General features: G+C 36.8%; 2 protein-coding genes across 5 annotated transcripts in view; one reads left to right on the top strand and one right to left on the bottom strand.

Annotated features, from left to right (window-relative positions):
* Positions 1-15,777, top strand: part of LOC136418748 (uncharacterized) — a 130,672-nt gene that overhangs the window by 16,521 nt on the left and 98,374 nt on the right. The window lies entirely within an intron of this gene.
* Positions 192-15,562, bottom strand: Tgi (Tondu-domain-containing Growth Inhibitor). Of its 4 annotated transcripts, none has more exons than XM_066404880.1 (6): positions 15,378-15,562; positions 12,095-12,233; positions 3,596-3,763; positions 1,911-2,105; positions 1,397-1,524; positions 192-1,144 (listed from the first exon to the last, which is right to left on the bottom strand). In XM_066404880.1, the coding sequence occupies exons 2-6, from the start codon at positions 12,216-12,218 to the stop codon at positions 989-991; spliced, it is 771 nt and encodes a 256-aa protein (XP_066260977.1). In that variant the 5' UTR covers positions 12,219-12,233; positions 15,378-15,562; the 3' UTR covers positions 192-988. The 4 variants fall into 4 exon arrangements, with proteins under 4 accessions (XP_066260977.1, XP_066260976.1, XP_066260975.1 ...); XM_066404879.1 differs by having other exon boundaries at positions 12,095-12,281; XM_066404878.1 differs by having other exon boundaries at positions 12,095-12,236; positions 15,378-15,561.

Below are 15,777 nucleotides of genomic sequence, written 5' to 3' on the forward strand. Positions count from 1 at the left end.
TACATCAATTTCTTCAAAGAGAACTTGTATAATGTTAACGTTGATAATAGGTCAAAAATAAAGTTAACGTGCATCTAAATAAATGTTAAACCCCTGTTTACCAAGTGTAATACATTAGTTTTTTATGCTTCAATGCCCTTCATTGCACTTGTTGAAACTATTGGTGTTTGACCAAAATAAAACCACGACAATGTTTTACATATTTTAACTGTATTTTTTTAAGTTATAACAGAATCACATGAATATATACAACATAACTTGCAACGCAGGCATTCATACAAGCATCAGTAGTAATGATTCCTAAGTAATTTATTAATAGTTTCGTCATATACAAACATTTCAACTTAGAAACATTATATACAAAAGCAAAATACATACATTGTAAGGAAAATTTGAATTTATAGATACTTGACTTCAGGCCCAGAAGTAATAAATAATAATTTAATTCGTCACAAAGTGAATAGGAAAAGAATATTCTGACAGTCAAAGAATATTCAAGCTTTTGGCTGGTAATTTCAATTTTACCTATAATAGATAAAATTAAAAACGCAGTGTTGAACATAAAACAGTGTTGAAATGGGTACTACTTTCTATATACATTATGTCTCAACTAAACAGCAACGAAATTACAGCCGACTGGCGAAAAATCGGTAAAGACTTAAACCACAGACCCAACCACACATTTACCACATTCAATACAACATATGTATACTACAACCCTACTATTCTAAAACATTTTTCCCCAAATAGTGCCTCAAATTCAGTGCTTTCTAAGTCACTTCAACAAATTGTCGGCGACTAGGAAGAATCGAAATAAACAAAGCCCTGTGAAACTTAAACACGATAGGGCTTGTTTCACTCTAACACCCCATACAGAAAGACAATCTTACGAGCTAAAGATCTATTTTTATAGGAGTTCATTAAATGAAGTGCAACAGTTTACCAGGAGGATACATAACGGTGTAGCTTAACAATACGATTAAGGACCTCAGTTCTTTGCTGACACCAAACTGTTCTCGTTATCCCTGGTTTTCAGTTGTTCTTTTTGGTTGAGTTGTTTCCAGGTGTCGCCCAGAGCTTTGGCAAAATGATCGTCCACACTCAGCCCTGTCTCGTCTAGGAATTCTACTACTTTCGTGTTGGCCTGAAACGAAAAGAAAGTAGCTATTGCACAAGGTCTCCTACATAAGAATAATCAAGATGTCCATACCCAAGCTATAAAATCCACAAAGTTGCGTGTTTTACAGCCTAACAAATGTTATTAATAATCTGTAACTTGATAACGAAACTCCTTCGAATTTTGACTTTAATAAACTACTGGATATTAATTTCGAGACAACCAGTATATTAATTACTATCTTCCAAATCTCAGTGCGTTCATAGAAACACATCTTACCGTTTCCTGGGGTTTTGATGATTCTTCTTTTTCCTTGGCGTGACTACTGCTTTGAAATATGGTATGATAGTCTTGACCCAGCGACCTTCGGAAGTGTTCTTCGATGACTGTATCACACATAGAGATTCCTAAAGGAAAATATGATTATTATTTTTTCCTTTCATAAACTAGGTAAATTCGGGTGATTTCTAGATCTAGCTTGTGTCACTTAAATCTTAGCTTTAATCTAAGATAAGTCAGTGCTTTTAAAAACGTTTATTTTATTATTTGTTTGTCATCTACAGCAGTACATCCCAGAATGATAATCATCCGGCAATATACTATTAGCTAACTCTGTACGTATTCCAGAGATATTTCTACGTTCATTTTAGATGCTTAGAAAAATGCGTGCTTCTTGCTTAAAACAATTACTTCTAAAGTTAATAAGCTAAGGTATGTTGGATCATAAATATTTACTGAACGAATTCATTTATCACGGCAAACAAACAAATCATTGAAAAAAATTGATACTAACCTGAGGGCAAATGGTCCCGGTTGCTAACCATGGGCGGTGCCCCGTTATGTATAACAGTAGTCCGGAAACTCGATCGGTATCCCGGATTACTTATAGTTTGATCGTAGGATGGGGGCTCTCCTCTTTGTCTTACCGTCATATCGAGTGGCGAATCCACGACGGATGGGGAGTTTAAGTCTTTTCTTATTTGGATTCCTGTAAAATAAGAGAAGCTTACATAACCACTCACTCAGTGTACATAAAGAGGAAAACAAACTCTGTGGTTTTACCTCAAAATGTTCGGATTTATTTCCTAAATTCACAATTTCAGGACGTTCGCAATTCCGCACAGACTCGTTACGAATATTCAATATGAATATTGTCGTGTTATCATTAGTAATAATTATAAAATCGGTGCAAGAATCAGATCAGTTCGATATACTGGGAGATTCAAAATTTAACTTGCAAAAGCATATGGCCAGTTTACTCCAGATTTAAAGGACAGATTAGAAGGTAGAGTTGTTATTAAAATATGTATTAAAAGATCTATAGAGGCAGAATCTATGGGTCCCTAAACACGTTTTTTATGAGCTTAAATATGTGAAAGCAAAACAACTCTTATAAGTCAGCACCAGTATTTTTATTTGCATATGAGACACGAAGGAATGCACATTATAAGAGTTTCAAAACTGGGGACTCCCATTTAGGAGACCTCAATCGAAGGTTGTACCAATAAATAAATTTACATCGATTCCCTGCAATGAGTAATAAAAATGTATGTTTACATACGGTATAACCACAGATAAAATGTTACTGAACAAACGATATTGGAATCATTGAACAAACATAGGGAACAACACCTTTAATGGTTTAAGCGAGTTGAATCGACAGCCATAAAATGGGGCCAGAAGTATGAACTATATTATATCGACACCTATAGTTACACGGTGCTGTGTTAAATAAATTTAGATTTGGAATTTTTAGGGTTTACGCAAAAGGTACAATACAGGCAAGTAGGTACAATGAATATGCAGTGAGAAGTAAAATTGCAAAATGGAAATTTGCAAGTAAGTATATTTTAATTGTTGGAATCCATTTCGTAATTTTATTACTTACTTCATATTCATTGCACCTACTTAAGCATAAATGCTAGAAATTCCAAACCTAAACTATTTCTCACTGAAAATACATCTTCTATTCTACTTAATAAATGCAAGTTCATTTGAGGCGAAACGGATACCCACTGGGTACTCATTCAATGTGGGCAGTAATGACTGAAAATTGAGGGAAAAATTCGTTTGAATATTCAGATCGTTTTTGAATATTTCAATCGCAAAGAAATACATTCTGCGCCAACGTGTTTTTACTCAATTGTTGCGATTCCTTCTTAGAAGAGCGATTTTCCCGTATCTCATTGGAATTTATTTAAAAAATAGTTAGGCATTAAAAAACTAAACTAGCCTGCACTGAAAATGCTTAACATCACAAAAATATGTAAGTGGTGTTAGTTATGGAGAGCATGCTTGTTTTCAAGCCTCAATAAGTTCACTTGCACTGCCAATGATTTTAGCGAATACCTCAAAATGATAACTAAAAAGGTTTATTAATTATATCTCTAATTAATTAATTATAACTAATTTGAAATGAACGTCTCAGAAACTGAAAGGGCTCCAACTGAGAAGGAAAAATGTCTGAGATAAACTTACCACCAAACTGGCTTAATGGACTTCCTCCATTCGAAATACTGGCTTCAGGACTGGAAGGCTCGACGCCTAGTGTTTCAGGAACTTTAGGATCCGACTTTCGTGAGTACTCTGGAAGGCGCCTCCGGTCCCTCTTCCACTTGGTCGTCTGTTTATGTACTGGCTTATCATCTAATCAAAAAGAAAACTTTCTAACTGATTTTTATGACTTTTTGAATATAAGGACGAAAAATTGAGGCGCGAATGTACCTTTGTCCACCCAAGGTTGCCAAAAAATACTAGCATTCCTCATTTCCTCGGCCCAACGGTGTTTTGCTCGCATAATTACGGACAATTCTAACAACTCTTTAACAAAATAAGGCAATTCCATGGTCACGGATTACAAAAACACTGCCGGCTCACCAACGATAATCGGTATACAAAGACACTTAACACCTTTTATTGACACTTCAGGGATGGTCCATTGGGCCGTAGTACCACTTAGAAAATAGTAACCGCCGTTCATTCATAAGATCGTACCAGGTAGACCGACCAGGTATACGTAATTAGTTTTTTTTCGAGCCAAACGACCTGCCGGCTTTGTGTTCTACATACGTAAGGGTGCGATTTGCTTGTCCCAGCGTTTTTGACCGGTTCCCCGGTTTTTTGTTTTTACGTTCAAGCACGAGATTCTCCTTGGTTTCTTTGGAATCTTGCAACACGTCACTTCGAAGACGGGCCGGCAGTACCAGGTACTGCATACGGGAATATTGTTTTATTAGCAAAAACTGCGAGGCGCAGTTTAATTGGAAATTGGATTAGTTTTAAGAAATTCCAAGTACGTAACCGAGTGTTATCAATTCAAAAACCATCTATCCTGATCTGCAGAATCCTGATAAGATCGAAAATGTTACTTAATCTGCAAATTCAGGCACTCAAACGACAATCACTTCAGGCACAAATTTATATTGGATGTATCCAGTGTGGCGCATTAAAAGCAGCAAAGCTGTTGCAAAGAGAAGGCAAAAAACGAGGTATTATTTATCATATGAGCTTGATTTCATGCGAGATGCAACTGACGTAAGGAAAGAAGAATGCCGTCGCACAATGATGCCGGGTAAAAACAACAATAACAAAGTTAATATAAGCTCTGCTTGAGGCATTTGTCGGTTCCTTTTGCATATATAATTTGCTAGTTTTGTGGGGAAAAATTACACTGGCTGAATGGGAAGTAAATCGGATCTTCCACAATTACCTAGAAGACGATTATAACGCAAGACGAATCGAAATAAGAGATAAGATGTAATTCAAAAAATACCTACTAAATGCGGTGAATTTTGTTTTGTCGGGCTACTTCAAGAAGCACCAACGCTGCACCGCTTTATTGCAGCGGCACGTTTCGCTCTTGCCGACTTAAAGCGGTATTATGCTGGAAAACTGGAATTTTGAGTTTTCGATTGTCACAAACCCGAACTAACAGCTGCTGCTTCTCAAATTAAACTGACAGGCAACAAGCAGTCGCCAATCCTCTGAATGCGCCCGTTCTTTCGATTGGGCAGCGGGCGAAAAAATTATATAAAAAAAAGTCGGTGTAAAGTCAAGAAGCGGATTTTGAGGAAATTTTGAGTTTCAATGCGAAAAGACCCCTAAGGGCTTAGTCGCAGTGCCTCGGTCTCCCCGTTTCGCTTCTAGTACCACCACTGACAACTGAAGAAAATAAGCAATAAAACGAATTTTTTCCTTGTAATTCTATTACTCGCTTCATATTCATTGGATCTCTTGTGGGTACTGAAAATTCCAAACAAACTATTTCTCGCAGAAAATAAATCTACTTAACTAAACGTTCTACATATGTTAATCTTATGTTGTCTTATGTACAAATTAAAGGGTCAGAGCGATGTTCTCAAAACCTATTACTCGATTTTGTATTGAATTTAATCCATAACTTAACAGCACTCTGTATGCTGCTGCCTATGGAATGGAAAATAAAACGATTGTCAGCTAAACGCGCAGTCGGTAATGATTCCAATAAATTTGCAGTAAATTTCTAATATATTCCACATTTTACCAACATCACATCTCAATTGCCATTAATCTTGAGTTAAGGTTGTCGCAATTGATCCTTGGACTAGTTGTTCGGTTTCAAATTTAATTTCCAGCAAATTTTAAAAAAACATCCATGTATTATCATGGTCTGTCCCAGTTCGCATCCGCAGAAGTAGTCTGCCATTTTAGGAAAAGCAACAACGCTTTGCGCCGCAGGCAAGCTTTACTAACAGTAACACTCCTATTGTTGATTTTCAATCGCTAAAATGTTTCTCGGTAAATTGGCGCTATCCAGAACTGATTTTCAAAAGCACATTGTGGCCTCGACAATGGCTTTCTGCCTCTGAATTAAATCAGTACAATATCCGTGAAGATTCACTTGTAGTACCAGGCGGCACGAATGAGAGAGTTTATATGGTTACGTCCCAGTACTGCGGGCAGTAGGTACTGCAATGAATGCTAACAAGCCGCATATACTCGTTGGGTTGAATTCGTTAAATTCTACCAGTTTCAAGACAGATGCGATGGTGTGAAGGAGGAATTTTTCAGGAGGATGCTTGGTATGCGGTCGAACTAGTACCGCCCAGCTCGAATAAAAACGTGAAATTCCACAGATTTAAGAAAGAAATAGAGAAGCAGTGCTTTACGGGAATTACACCGCGATCGGCCGCGGGACAGCTTAATTTCTACGTAGAAGAATTTTCTGTCATTTTAACTACCATTTAGGAGCAGTCGTTTTCTCTTGGGGACGTTTCGGCCATTATTGCAGCCCAAACATAGCACCTTTTTATTGACATAAATTATTGAACTCGAATTTTTATAGCTTTTTAATTTGGCGTGCGACTCAGTTGAATTTTAAATTCAAATGACATATGCATTTGCAATATGCAAATGTGAGGCACATAAGTTATCAAATTAGCATTGTAATCAATTCAATTGCCCTATTTAGGAGTGGAATCTTAGAAATGCCGGGCATATTAGTAATTGATTTTAAGGTAATTTGACTATTATTACTGTGTTACACAGGTGCTTATTTCGCGGGCTACTGGCCTGTTTGGAAGCGGTCAATGAAACTATAGGAACAACGAAATTGATTAGATAGGGACACTACTGTACTATTTCGTACTTAATTAAAGGGGATATGTTCATCATATTATCTATTGACATGCTGCCCAAATTATTTAACGGAAAGCCGATGTTCTAATCATAGCTGAGATAAGTGAATTTGGACAAAGCTGTTATTTATTTTAAACGCTTAAGTGTTGATAAACCTCAATAATCAGCAAATGAACGGTTAATCAAAAATGGTTATAATTACACAAAACTGCAGTTTTTCGTATCGTAATATTTGCACAAGGCCTCCACGAGGATGCTTTGAAAATATAACATTTGGTGTTAAAAAAGTGCTTAGTAAAACGGTTGGGCTATCAGTTACACAAGTATGACGCATCTAATATTCAACCTGAGCAATAATATGAGTCAGTGAACAGAACTAGTTAATATTAAGCAATTTTTAATATGCATGCATAAATCAATATTAATTCGCAAGGAAGGGCGAAAGTTCCCGACTCCCTTTCCGCTCCTGTCCAAGCTCAACCAATAAAAAAAATAATCTACAACCAGGAACTACGAAAATCGCATTAAAATTAATAAAAATCGAGAAAAACAATGAAAAAAAAGAACGAAAAGTGGCATGTTTACCCATAAGCAGTTGTATTAGATATCTATTGATTATGATGTTTTAGTACTAGATATGAAATAAACATCCACACACTGTATTCTAAAAATACGTATTTGGTTAATCCATCCACATTTCGAACTCTCTAGATAAAAATGTCTTGTTTTGACAATTTTTGGGCCAGGGGAGCGGGGGGAATCCTCCATCAAGGAGGATATTATTGTACAGTTCTTCTTATAGAGAAGACCGGTGATACGCGATATACCTCACAAGGTGGCTCAAGCGTCGGCTAAGCCTTAGGTAAGGTCGAAGCAGGTGTGGTTCTGTCCATATTAAGATTGATCTCCTTACCTACAATACAACAGAACATTCCCCATTCCCGCATGATTGTGCGATACTTTTTTAGACCCGTTTTTGGTTTGTGTCTTCCTAATGTACCTAAAACACTCTTGAGTTCAAACGGGAAGGAGACTCCTAAAGAGCCAACTTTTCCTGATTTAACTGATTTTGCTCTCCAACAGTTTCTGAGGTACAAACAAGTAAAAGGATTCCCCGAATATTTCCGCAGCTTCGCGTACGTTTCGCCTAATGTCTGTTTTTTGTCCTCGACTACATGAAGCAAGCCAACATTATAGATAAAACCCGACACAAGGTAATATGAGATCACAAAGAGTGACTTGAATGATGTTCTCAACCTTCTCGCTAAGATTTCTGTAAGTTGCGATACAACGGTGCACCCACTGGGCAGTACAATCCAAACTTCCTTAGTAAGAAAATGTTATGCATATGGAATATATTGGTTTGAACTAAAGCTTAACATAAATCCTTCTTAATTTTGGAAAAAATACATCGGTTAAGTAAAAAAGACATGCGCTCTGAACGATGTAAATGAGAGACATGACGCAGCAAAAATATCCCCCTGTAGGGTTCTAAAAAGAGGTTCGTACTCTAAATTTGAGCGAAATAACCCGAAAATTCTGGAAGGTGTAAAACAAATGAGAATATCCGGTATTACACCAAACACCATGTATAGCCCCCTATTCTACATGACAATTACTCCAACACAGGGTGTTCCCAAATAGGGTAAAATATTTTAACAGCGTCCCTACTTCAAAGTTACAACATCCCTCTCCCTCTGTAAGTATGGATTCCGTGTACTTCTATACTGAGCACATTTAAAGTTAAATCCAACTAAACTCCAAAATTGTTCTCCAAATTTGTAACGTTAAAAAGCACAGGAGCCCAAAATGCAGGATGTTAAGACCCCCTTTTTGGTTAACCTGTCCTATAGGTCTTTGAGGGTTTTAAGTATCCTTACAGGGGAGATTAGCCGGGGCTATTTCGTGACAGGCACTTCCCCGTTGGCTGTACGATCAGCTTAAGAATCCTAAATGTTTACGTAACGAAAGAAGTGCTTATTTGTACAAAATGTAGGCAGTTTTTCAAAGTTTATTTTTGACTGTCAACAAGTTTGAATACCTTTCGAATATCTCTGAGAAGCAATGTAGAAGTGCAACGTCGTTATATTGCGAGTATAACATAAATCCACTTTGCGCCTAATACTACTACATTTTCGATAATCGTTAACTTGAGTGCTTTTAAAGAGGTAATGGTGCGGATTAATGATTAATGGAGGATGGGATGCAGTGCATGTGCAATGGACTATAGAAATCATGCTCGGAAAAATGGGTTAGAACAATCCATTTGTTTCACGTGTCCAATTTTGCAATGTGCATTAAAATTAACACGTATCAAGAGACCGAATTATTCTCAAGTGAATGTTTACAAATATTTATAGAAGTCATCTTTTGCCACCGTACAGTTACAAATCCTTTTAAAATTCCTCCATCCTTACGCAAGCCAGCATTCTGTAGGTCGATTGGAATTTGTCAATGATGTTCTTTGTATAGACAGACACGTGAAGAATTTCTTTACTTGTAGGCGGTAGGGAAACAAATTGACCAACAGAAGTCTTGGACAGCACAAATCTAAGGAACGCGTTTTTCAACTATCGTCACCGCAAGCGATTGTCCGATTCGGCCTGGGACATTGTTGGTGTCTTTTTTTATTGAGCATTTATTATAGGCAATTTACCAATTAAAAGCGAACCAAATAGCTTAGCAGTTCTTCAATAAAGTTAACTTTATTAAGCTGTTTGGCCGGCTAAATTGACCTTGTAAAACCGAGTTGCAGATTTCATTAACTTGTAGCGTACACGGACCGTGAACTCTTGTTGTTACTGTTTAATTTACAGAATTATGAACAACCATCTTTGAAAAAATACTGCACTCCTTTATGGGTCCGAGACAATGCCGGTTTTTTGCCGAATTGCGCGTTTATCGCGTCCGAAGGTGAACTTTTGATTTTAAAGCGATTCGGCAAAGATATGAGGGTCAACGCCGCCAAAAGTGGACGTCAAACTTGTCTGCAGCAAGCGTTAATTTTGACCGCTTCGGTAATTAGACAAGTTTTCCAGCTCTTGATTCATGAAAGCTTAACTGAAAGTGCGAAAGTGCCATCGAATGATCCACTTAATTTTAAACTCACACGGTATAAAGTACACAATTCATTGAAACTGTCGCTGACGTAGATAGATATCTTCTTTGTGGGAACATTTTGCACCAAATATTATAAACAAATTGAAACATCCATTACAAAAGTATTTAGGGCAAACCTGATAAGCTAAACGGATCTCGTTTTATGGATGGAAATGCCTGTAATTTTACCGGCACCAAGCTTGGAATGTGCAATGCTATCATTCGGTATTTCTATTCACTAAAATTTGCATTTTATTGACTTGAATTCCAGTATGACCATTACAGAGTATTTTTTGTTGCTAACTGATGCCAAACCATAAACTATAGGCCTTTGGATTCGGTTATTTCTACCGGAATAATAGGTACTTTAAATTCTCGTTTCGATGTGCTCTATGGTTTTATATTCGTACTTCCTTCCAGTGCCTTTTTCCGTTATGTTCATTGTTAGGCAAGGCACAAACAATATCATTCAATTAAATTAAAGAAGTTCTGGTTTGTCGATTTTAGTCCTCTTATTAGTGCCGATGGAGTTCACACAGCCAACATAAATAATATGATTTGCTAGGCCTGACCGTCTTGTGAGCAAACACAGATAGTTTTGATGGGAAATACCCACGTTCTACGTAATTGGAGGCCGCATTAACCCCTACTCATTTGGGAATTTTCAGAAATTAATCGAATAAATGCCGATTTGTGGAAAGTTCAGATACAGAGCGTTCAGGTTAATCCATATTATACGTGACAAATCGTATTCTTAATAAGCCCAGAGCTTCCTTTACTAAGTTTTGCAGCTGCCTTTGTTATTGCGCCTTTGCTGGACTTACCTTGCTGTGTCTATGGCTGTGTTTTGATTCGAAACCACAAAGCTAAATCGATTTAAGTGACATGTTCGTATGCGCACCTCGAGTGCAACAAAAACACTTTCTTCATTGAGAAATGTGCTAATTCCATAGCAGTTGGTGCTTGAAAAGTCAAACGGCTTGGAAGAAGTTAATTAATTGGTATTTTTTTCAAAGAAACCTTCAAAAATGCGCCTTCGCAACGTTGATGTCAAAGACCGTTGCTTATCAAAACTTCTTATCTTAAAATGATTCCAGTAATCATTACCTGAAGTGCGTCGAAGTACTTCTGAATCACGGATGCCCTCTAATTGGCACTCGACAATATCGAAATCCACATAAGACCGACGACTATAAAATTAAAATGCAACTTGATCGTCAAGTAGAGGAGGTAACGTGGCAATGCAAATGTGAAATTTATTTTCACATATCTTCAAATGGTCCCAGGAAAAAAATAATATGTTGCCATCCGTATGAAATTAACAAAATCTTCAGTCACCTCCATTTCGCAGATGATCTGTGAAAAAGAAGCTTAAACTATGAAGTTTCATAATATTTTACTGGCTAGAAATTAGCAAATCGGTTAACTCCACGCGACTCACAACATAAAATTTGAAATTTCATCACATAATTCGAAAGACTTTTCGTTTGCAATGACCCATCACGTTCGGAAACGTTTCGTGTCAAGAAACTATCATCAGAAAATTCTATCTTAGCGCCACGCTTTCATAATTTCCCAAATATTTCGGAAATTACTTAAAATTCGGCTATATCGTAAAAGTTTCTTGAAGGAGTTTTAAGTAGGTAAAAGGCAACTTTTTCCTTTTCATGTTAGTACAGCCGTTTTGGAGGAGGCAGTGAGGCGCCCTGCTTTTTCTCACGCGACAGTTACTTATTTCTGCCCACCTCGTTCTTCACCTCGACTTCATCCCCTTCAGCCATTTTTATGTTAGATAAGTGTTGGAATAATTGAGGAAATAATGTATGCCCACTTGGCGCTACGCATGAATTGATTGATATATGAAGCACTTTCTCATACCTTATTAATTCTTAAAAAAATATCTTAATAATTAATGTTCTTCTCATCAATTGCTACGACGTTGGTGATATTTACCCACTTCCCTGAACGCACTGTTTAATTCGCAAAACACATTTCTTCGACACTTTCCGTTTTCAACACGATGATTTCACTTCACTAAGAATATCGAGACAGAAATAATCAAAAAAATCCTTATTGGCATTCCTTATCAACATGAGATGTTAAAAGAGTTTTTAAATACCGATGGAAAGCGCATGCAACCATGGAACATTGCCGATATTTTCCGTGGAATTCGACCGAGCAATTCTTAACCAAGAAAGTGTTAAACCAGTTTGCATCTTTATTAAAAAAATTTAATGTTGCTCATGAAATGCCGAAACTCACCCGATTGCTGGCTTTCCTGTCGCACCATAGTGGCCGCTCTCGAAAGCACTTCCAAAGGAGATTCTTCAGCTGCATCCAACCTTGGTCCACTGCAGTTTTCAACAGTGGACAGTGACGTGATCATTCTAGGCCTCCTGTTCTGCTAATGATTTAGAAAATCGATTGTGAAAGAACGTAATTACTCAAACTGTGAAATAATTTCTACATATTTTTGTGACCAGTAAAGACGCCACTGATGGAGTTATCCGCAGTGGAATGCAAGGTTATCAATGTTAGTGGTTCCCTAGTTCGGATCCACTTTACAATTTAAATTATTAGTTTGCTTAAATTGCCGGGACTTTTAAAAATCTATTATGAATTTAGGCTTTGGATGCACATATCCAGTCGATGTAATGTTCAGTGGAATCACAGCGAACTGAATTTGAAACATTTGCTGCTGGAAAATAAGCTGTTTGTGCGAACTATTTAACATTATTTATTATTTGAATCGCATTCCTAAATGCGAACTATGAAGTGTTTTCATATGTAGGAATGGAAATGTTCACCACATCACGCATTCCAGATTCAAGAATTTGGCATTTATCCTTTATTATGTTCCTGCTAGACATTTTTTCGCTTGTCGCGTCATTTTAGGCGCACCTTGCTTGGTGCCAAAAATGTAGATGATATTTTTAAAGGAGCTGTTACCTACAATGTTTAAACTTTTACAACTTTAATCTCTTATTACCGGTCGATAGAAAAAACTGAGCAGGGGGTTACTAAACGGTTGGGGATTTTCTTAAATAGATGTGGTTACCTTCGCTGTCCCGGCCGTTGAACAGCAACATTAACAACACTTCGAAATTAGGTCAGATGCACGGCAATTTGATGATAAACGAATCTTGATACAAATGGAATATGCTTAAGGTCGCGCTTACTGTTAAAACACACCGAAGTGCGACAATACAGGATATAAGGAATCTTGGCTTTGTACGCAATATCTAACTAAATAGTAATGAGCCCGAGATTGTTGATGACAACAACAATGTCAATGAGTCGTTATTTCCAAATTAAGTTTCGACATTATCCATTCCTTTTAATAAGCCCATAAATCGGTAATTGACGAATGGCAAATTTCTGCTTTTTTACCGAGGCATTGAGGCGTGACACTCGACACGTTTAAATATGTTCTAAGTACTGGTCATGCAGTCGTAAATGGTTTATGTTGAAGAAGAATTCGAGTCATCTTTAAAATATCTTAGCATGCCACCTTATTTGCTAGATAATGTACGTACTTGCCTGGGCATTTGCGGCGCTTTATCGAAGTGGGCGACAGGAGCAAAAATACTTTCTCTGTCTCCTTAACAAGAGATTATCCTTAATCAAAATGCGGACAGGTTCTTCGTTTAATAAAACACATAGATAAATATTAAAAAGGAAAATGCAGTGCGGCCTTATGGCATATAATAACTCATAAAGAAATATTATAAAACATTCTGTGCACAAAAAATAGAGGACTATAACACATGCTGAACAGATGTTCACAATCTGTTGCAAGTTAATATTTGGAGCTAAGGCATTTTCCTTTCACCAGTTACCAACAAGGCAAATGCACATTTTAGGGGCTGCAAACCATTTTAAATAGGAACGAAAACCAGAACCACCCCGACATGCCACGGTCGCAATTTAGAGGAATAATATTTATGGTTAAGCTGTAGGATTCTCCTACATGCTGTGGTTGGTTCATTCTAAAAAAGTGCTGAATTTTCGTGTTTTAATATAGAAAATTTAAATTGAAGAAATTAATGCAGATAACTATGACTGTTATCGCAAAACATTTCTTTGTAAATAAAATAGGGAACCTTATTTTGCTCAGTTGCAAAGTTGTAGCAGGTCAGCTGCAGGAGGTTGAAAACTAATTTTTAGAATAAATCTTGGTTACCGTGTTTTGAAATGTGGCAGCCGAATTTTGACTGATTTTTTGTCCTGCTTCTTTGTCCAAATTGTTTCAATCTACAAGGGACTTTTATTCTGCGTTTTATTTGTCCTGCATCTGCTAGTTACCAACAATACCTAAATTTACTCAGTACCACTACTATAAATATACATGCAGATTTCTTGTTACTGAAGGGACATACAATATGCCTCGAAAGATACATATTTGTATTTAACAAAATTCAACAACCAGTAAAATGTCAATTGGCATCCACATGAGAATTTCAAAGGAGAACTTCTACCTTATTTCCTTTAGAATGCTCATCAGATTGTGGAGCTAAAACCAACTAAACTTACAGAATCTTCGCTAATCTTTAGTTTTCAGCAATAACAAATTAGCCTAATAATCTTAGAGTACCAATAAAAAATGCAGAGGACTAAGGTCCTGAACTACTGCTGAATTTAACTTTAATGTATTTTCCTAATTTACTTTCTTAGCAGCTCAAGAGGAAAAAATGCTAGGAATTTCTTGCTAATTTTCATCAATTTTGGATAGGGACTGAGTTCCCCTGAGATTTTCCTGTTTACTGGTGTTGACTAAATAGTGTTAAGATTCAGTATTATGAAAGTTGCTTCAGTTGATCCAGAACTGGTACTTGAATCACCCCAAAGAATAGCTTCGGTGCTACAAATGAAATTAATTTGATAGCAATTCTGTGGTGAAAGTAAATTGATAGTAATACTACATTTATGGGAGAGTTCAAATAACAGTTCAGGGTCACCTGGACTGACTTTCATTCAACTGAACCTTAGGTATAATTTTGAGGAATAGACCCTCAGAAACTACTCTACGAATACCACCAGAAAAAAATTTTGCCCCGAAGGTTAATTTGGTTGTCAGCTTCATTGAATGAGTAGACAAGCACTTAACTAAAATTGTGAATGGCTCAACGAGTGGACAAAGTGGCATGTCCAATAGTGATCCTTAAACATCCTCACTAATAGAAAGGTGAACACCAGCCTCTTTGACCTCAATACCCAAAATATTTGAAATTCCTTGTGAACAATTGACAAGAAAAAATTACTAGGTCACTAGAAATTGCACAAACAACCGCATGGAAAACAACACGAGTGGTTAATGGACTTCTCAGGTTCATCAACCAACCTTTTTATGGAAACATCATTTTAAGGAATTTGGCCGAATATATGGAGGAAATTGGTTCTAACCCAGCGTATGAGCTAACGTTACACGAAAGTGAACCAAAATAAATGAAACAAGAACATCCAGCAGAAAATGTAATTTATAATAAAGGGTTTCCACCCCCAAAAATCAATACTTGTATGCGGATTTCTGCATTGTATGACTTACCTCGTCTACTGCAGCTTCTCGTACTGAAACAATTCAAGAAGTGCACTCTGATAATAATTATCCTCGAATTGACGAAGTCCTATTGTATTTTTTACACGCTGTACCGCACTAAACAGTAAACTTCTGAAAAGAATTTGACATTTCGGTCGAACCTGCGAGTTCGGAATGCGAGGAATGCCAAATATTTACATTGGCCCTCTGTCGTAAAAAGTTCGCACTTTCAAGACCCACTTACAAGATAATACTCCGCCTTTAAATATTTTTTTTATCCCTTACTACATTGTTACACGATTTCGATTTGAGGAATTTTAATTTGGAATTTTTCTTACTATACTTTGAAGTTGAAAGAAAATCGCTAAGATGAAAACAAGAAAAACGGAGGAATTTTAGGCCATAATTG

The sequence above is a fragment of the Euwallacea similis genome, chromosome 37, assembly GCF_039881205.1.
Source record: "Euwallacea similis isolate ESF13 chromosome 37, ESF131.1, whole genome shotgun sequence".
Classification (NCBI taxonomy): domain Eukaryota; kingdom Metazoa; phylum Arthropoda; class Insecta; order Coleoptera; family Curculionidae; genus Euwallacea; species Euwallacea similis.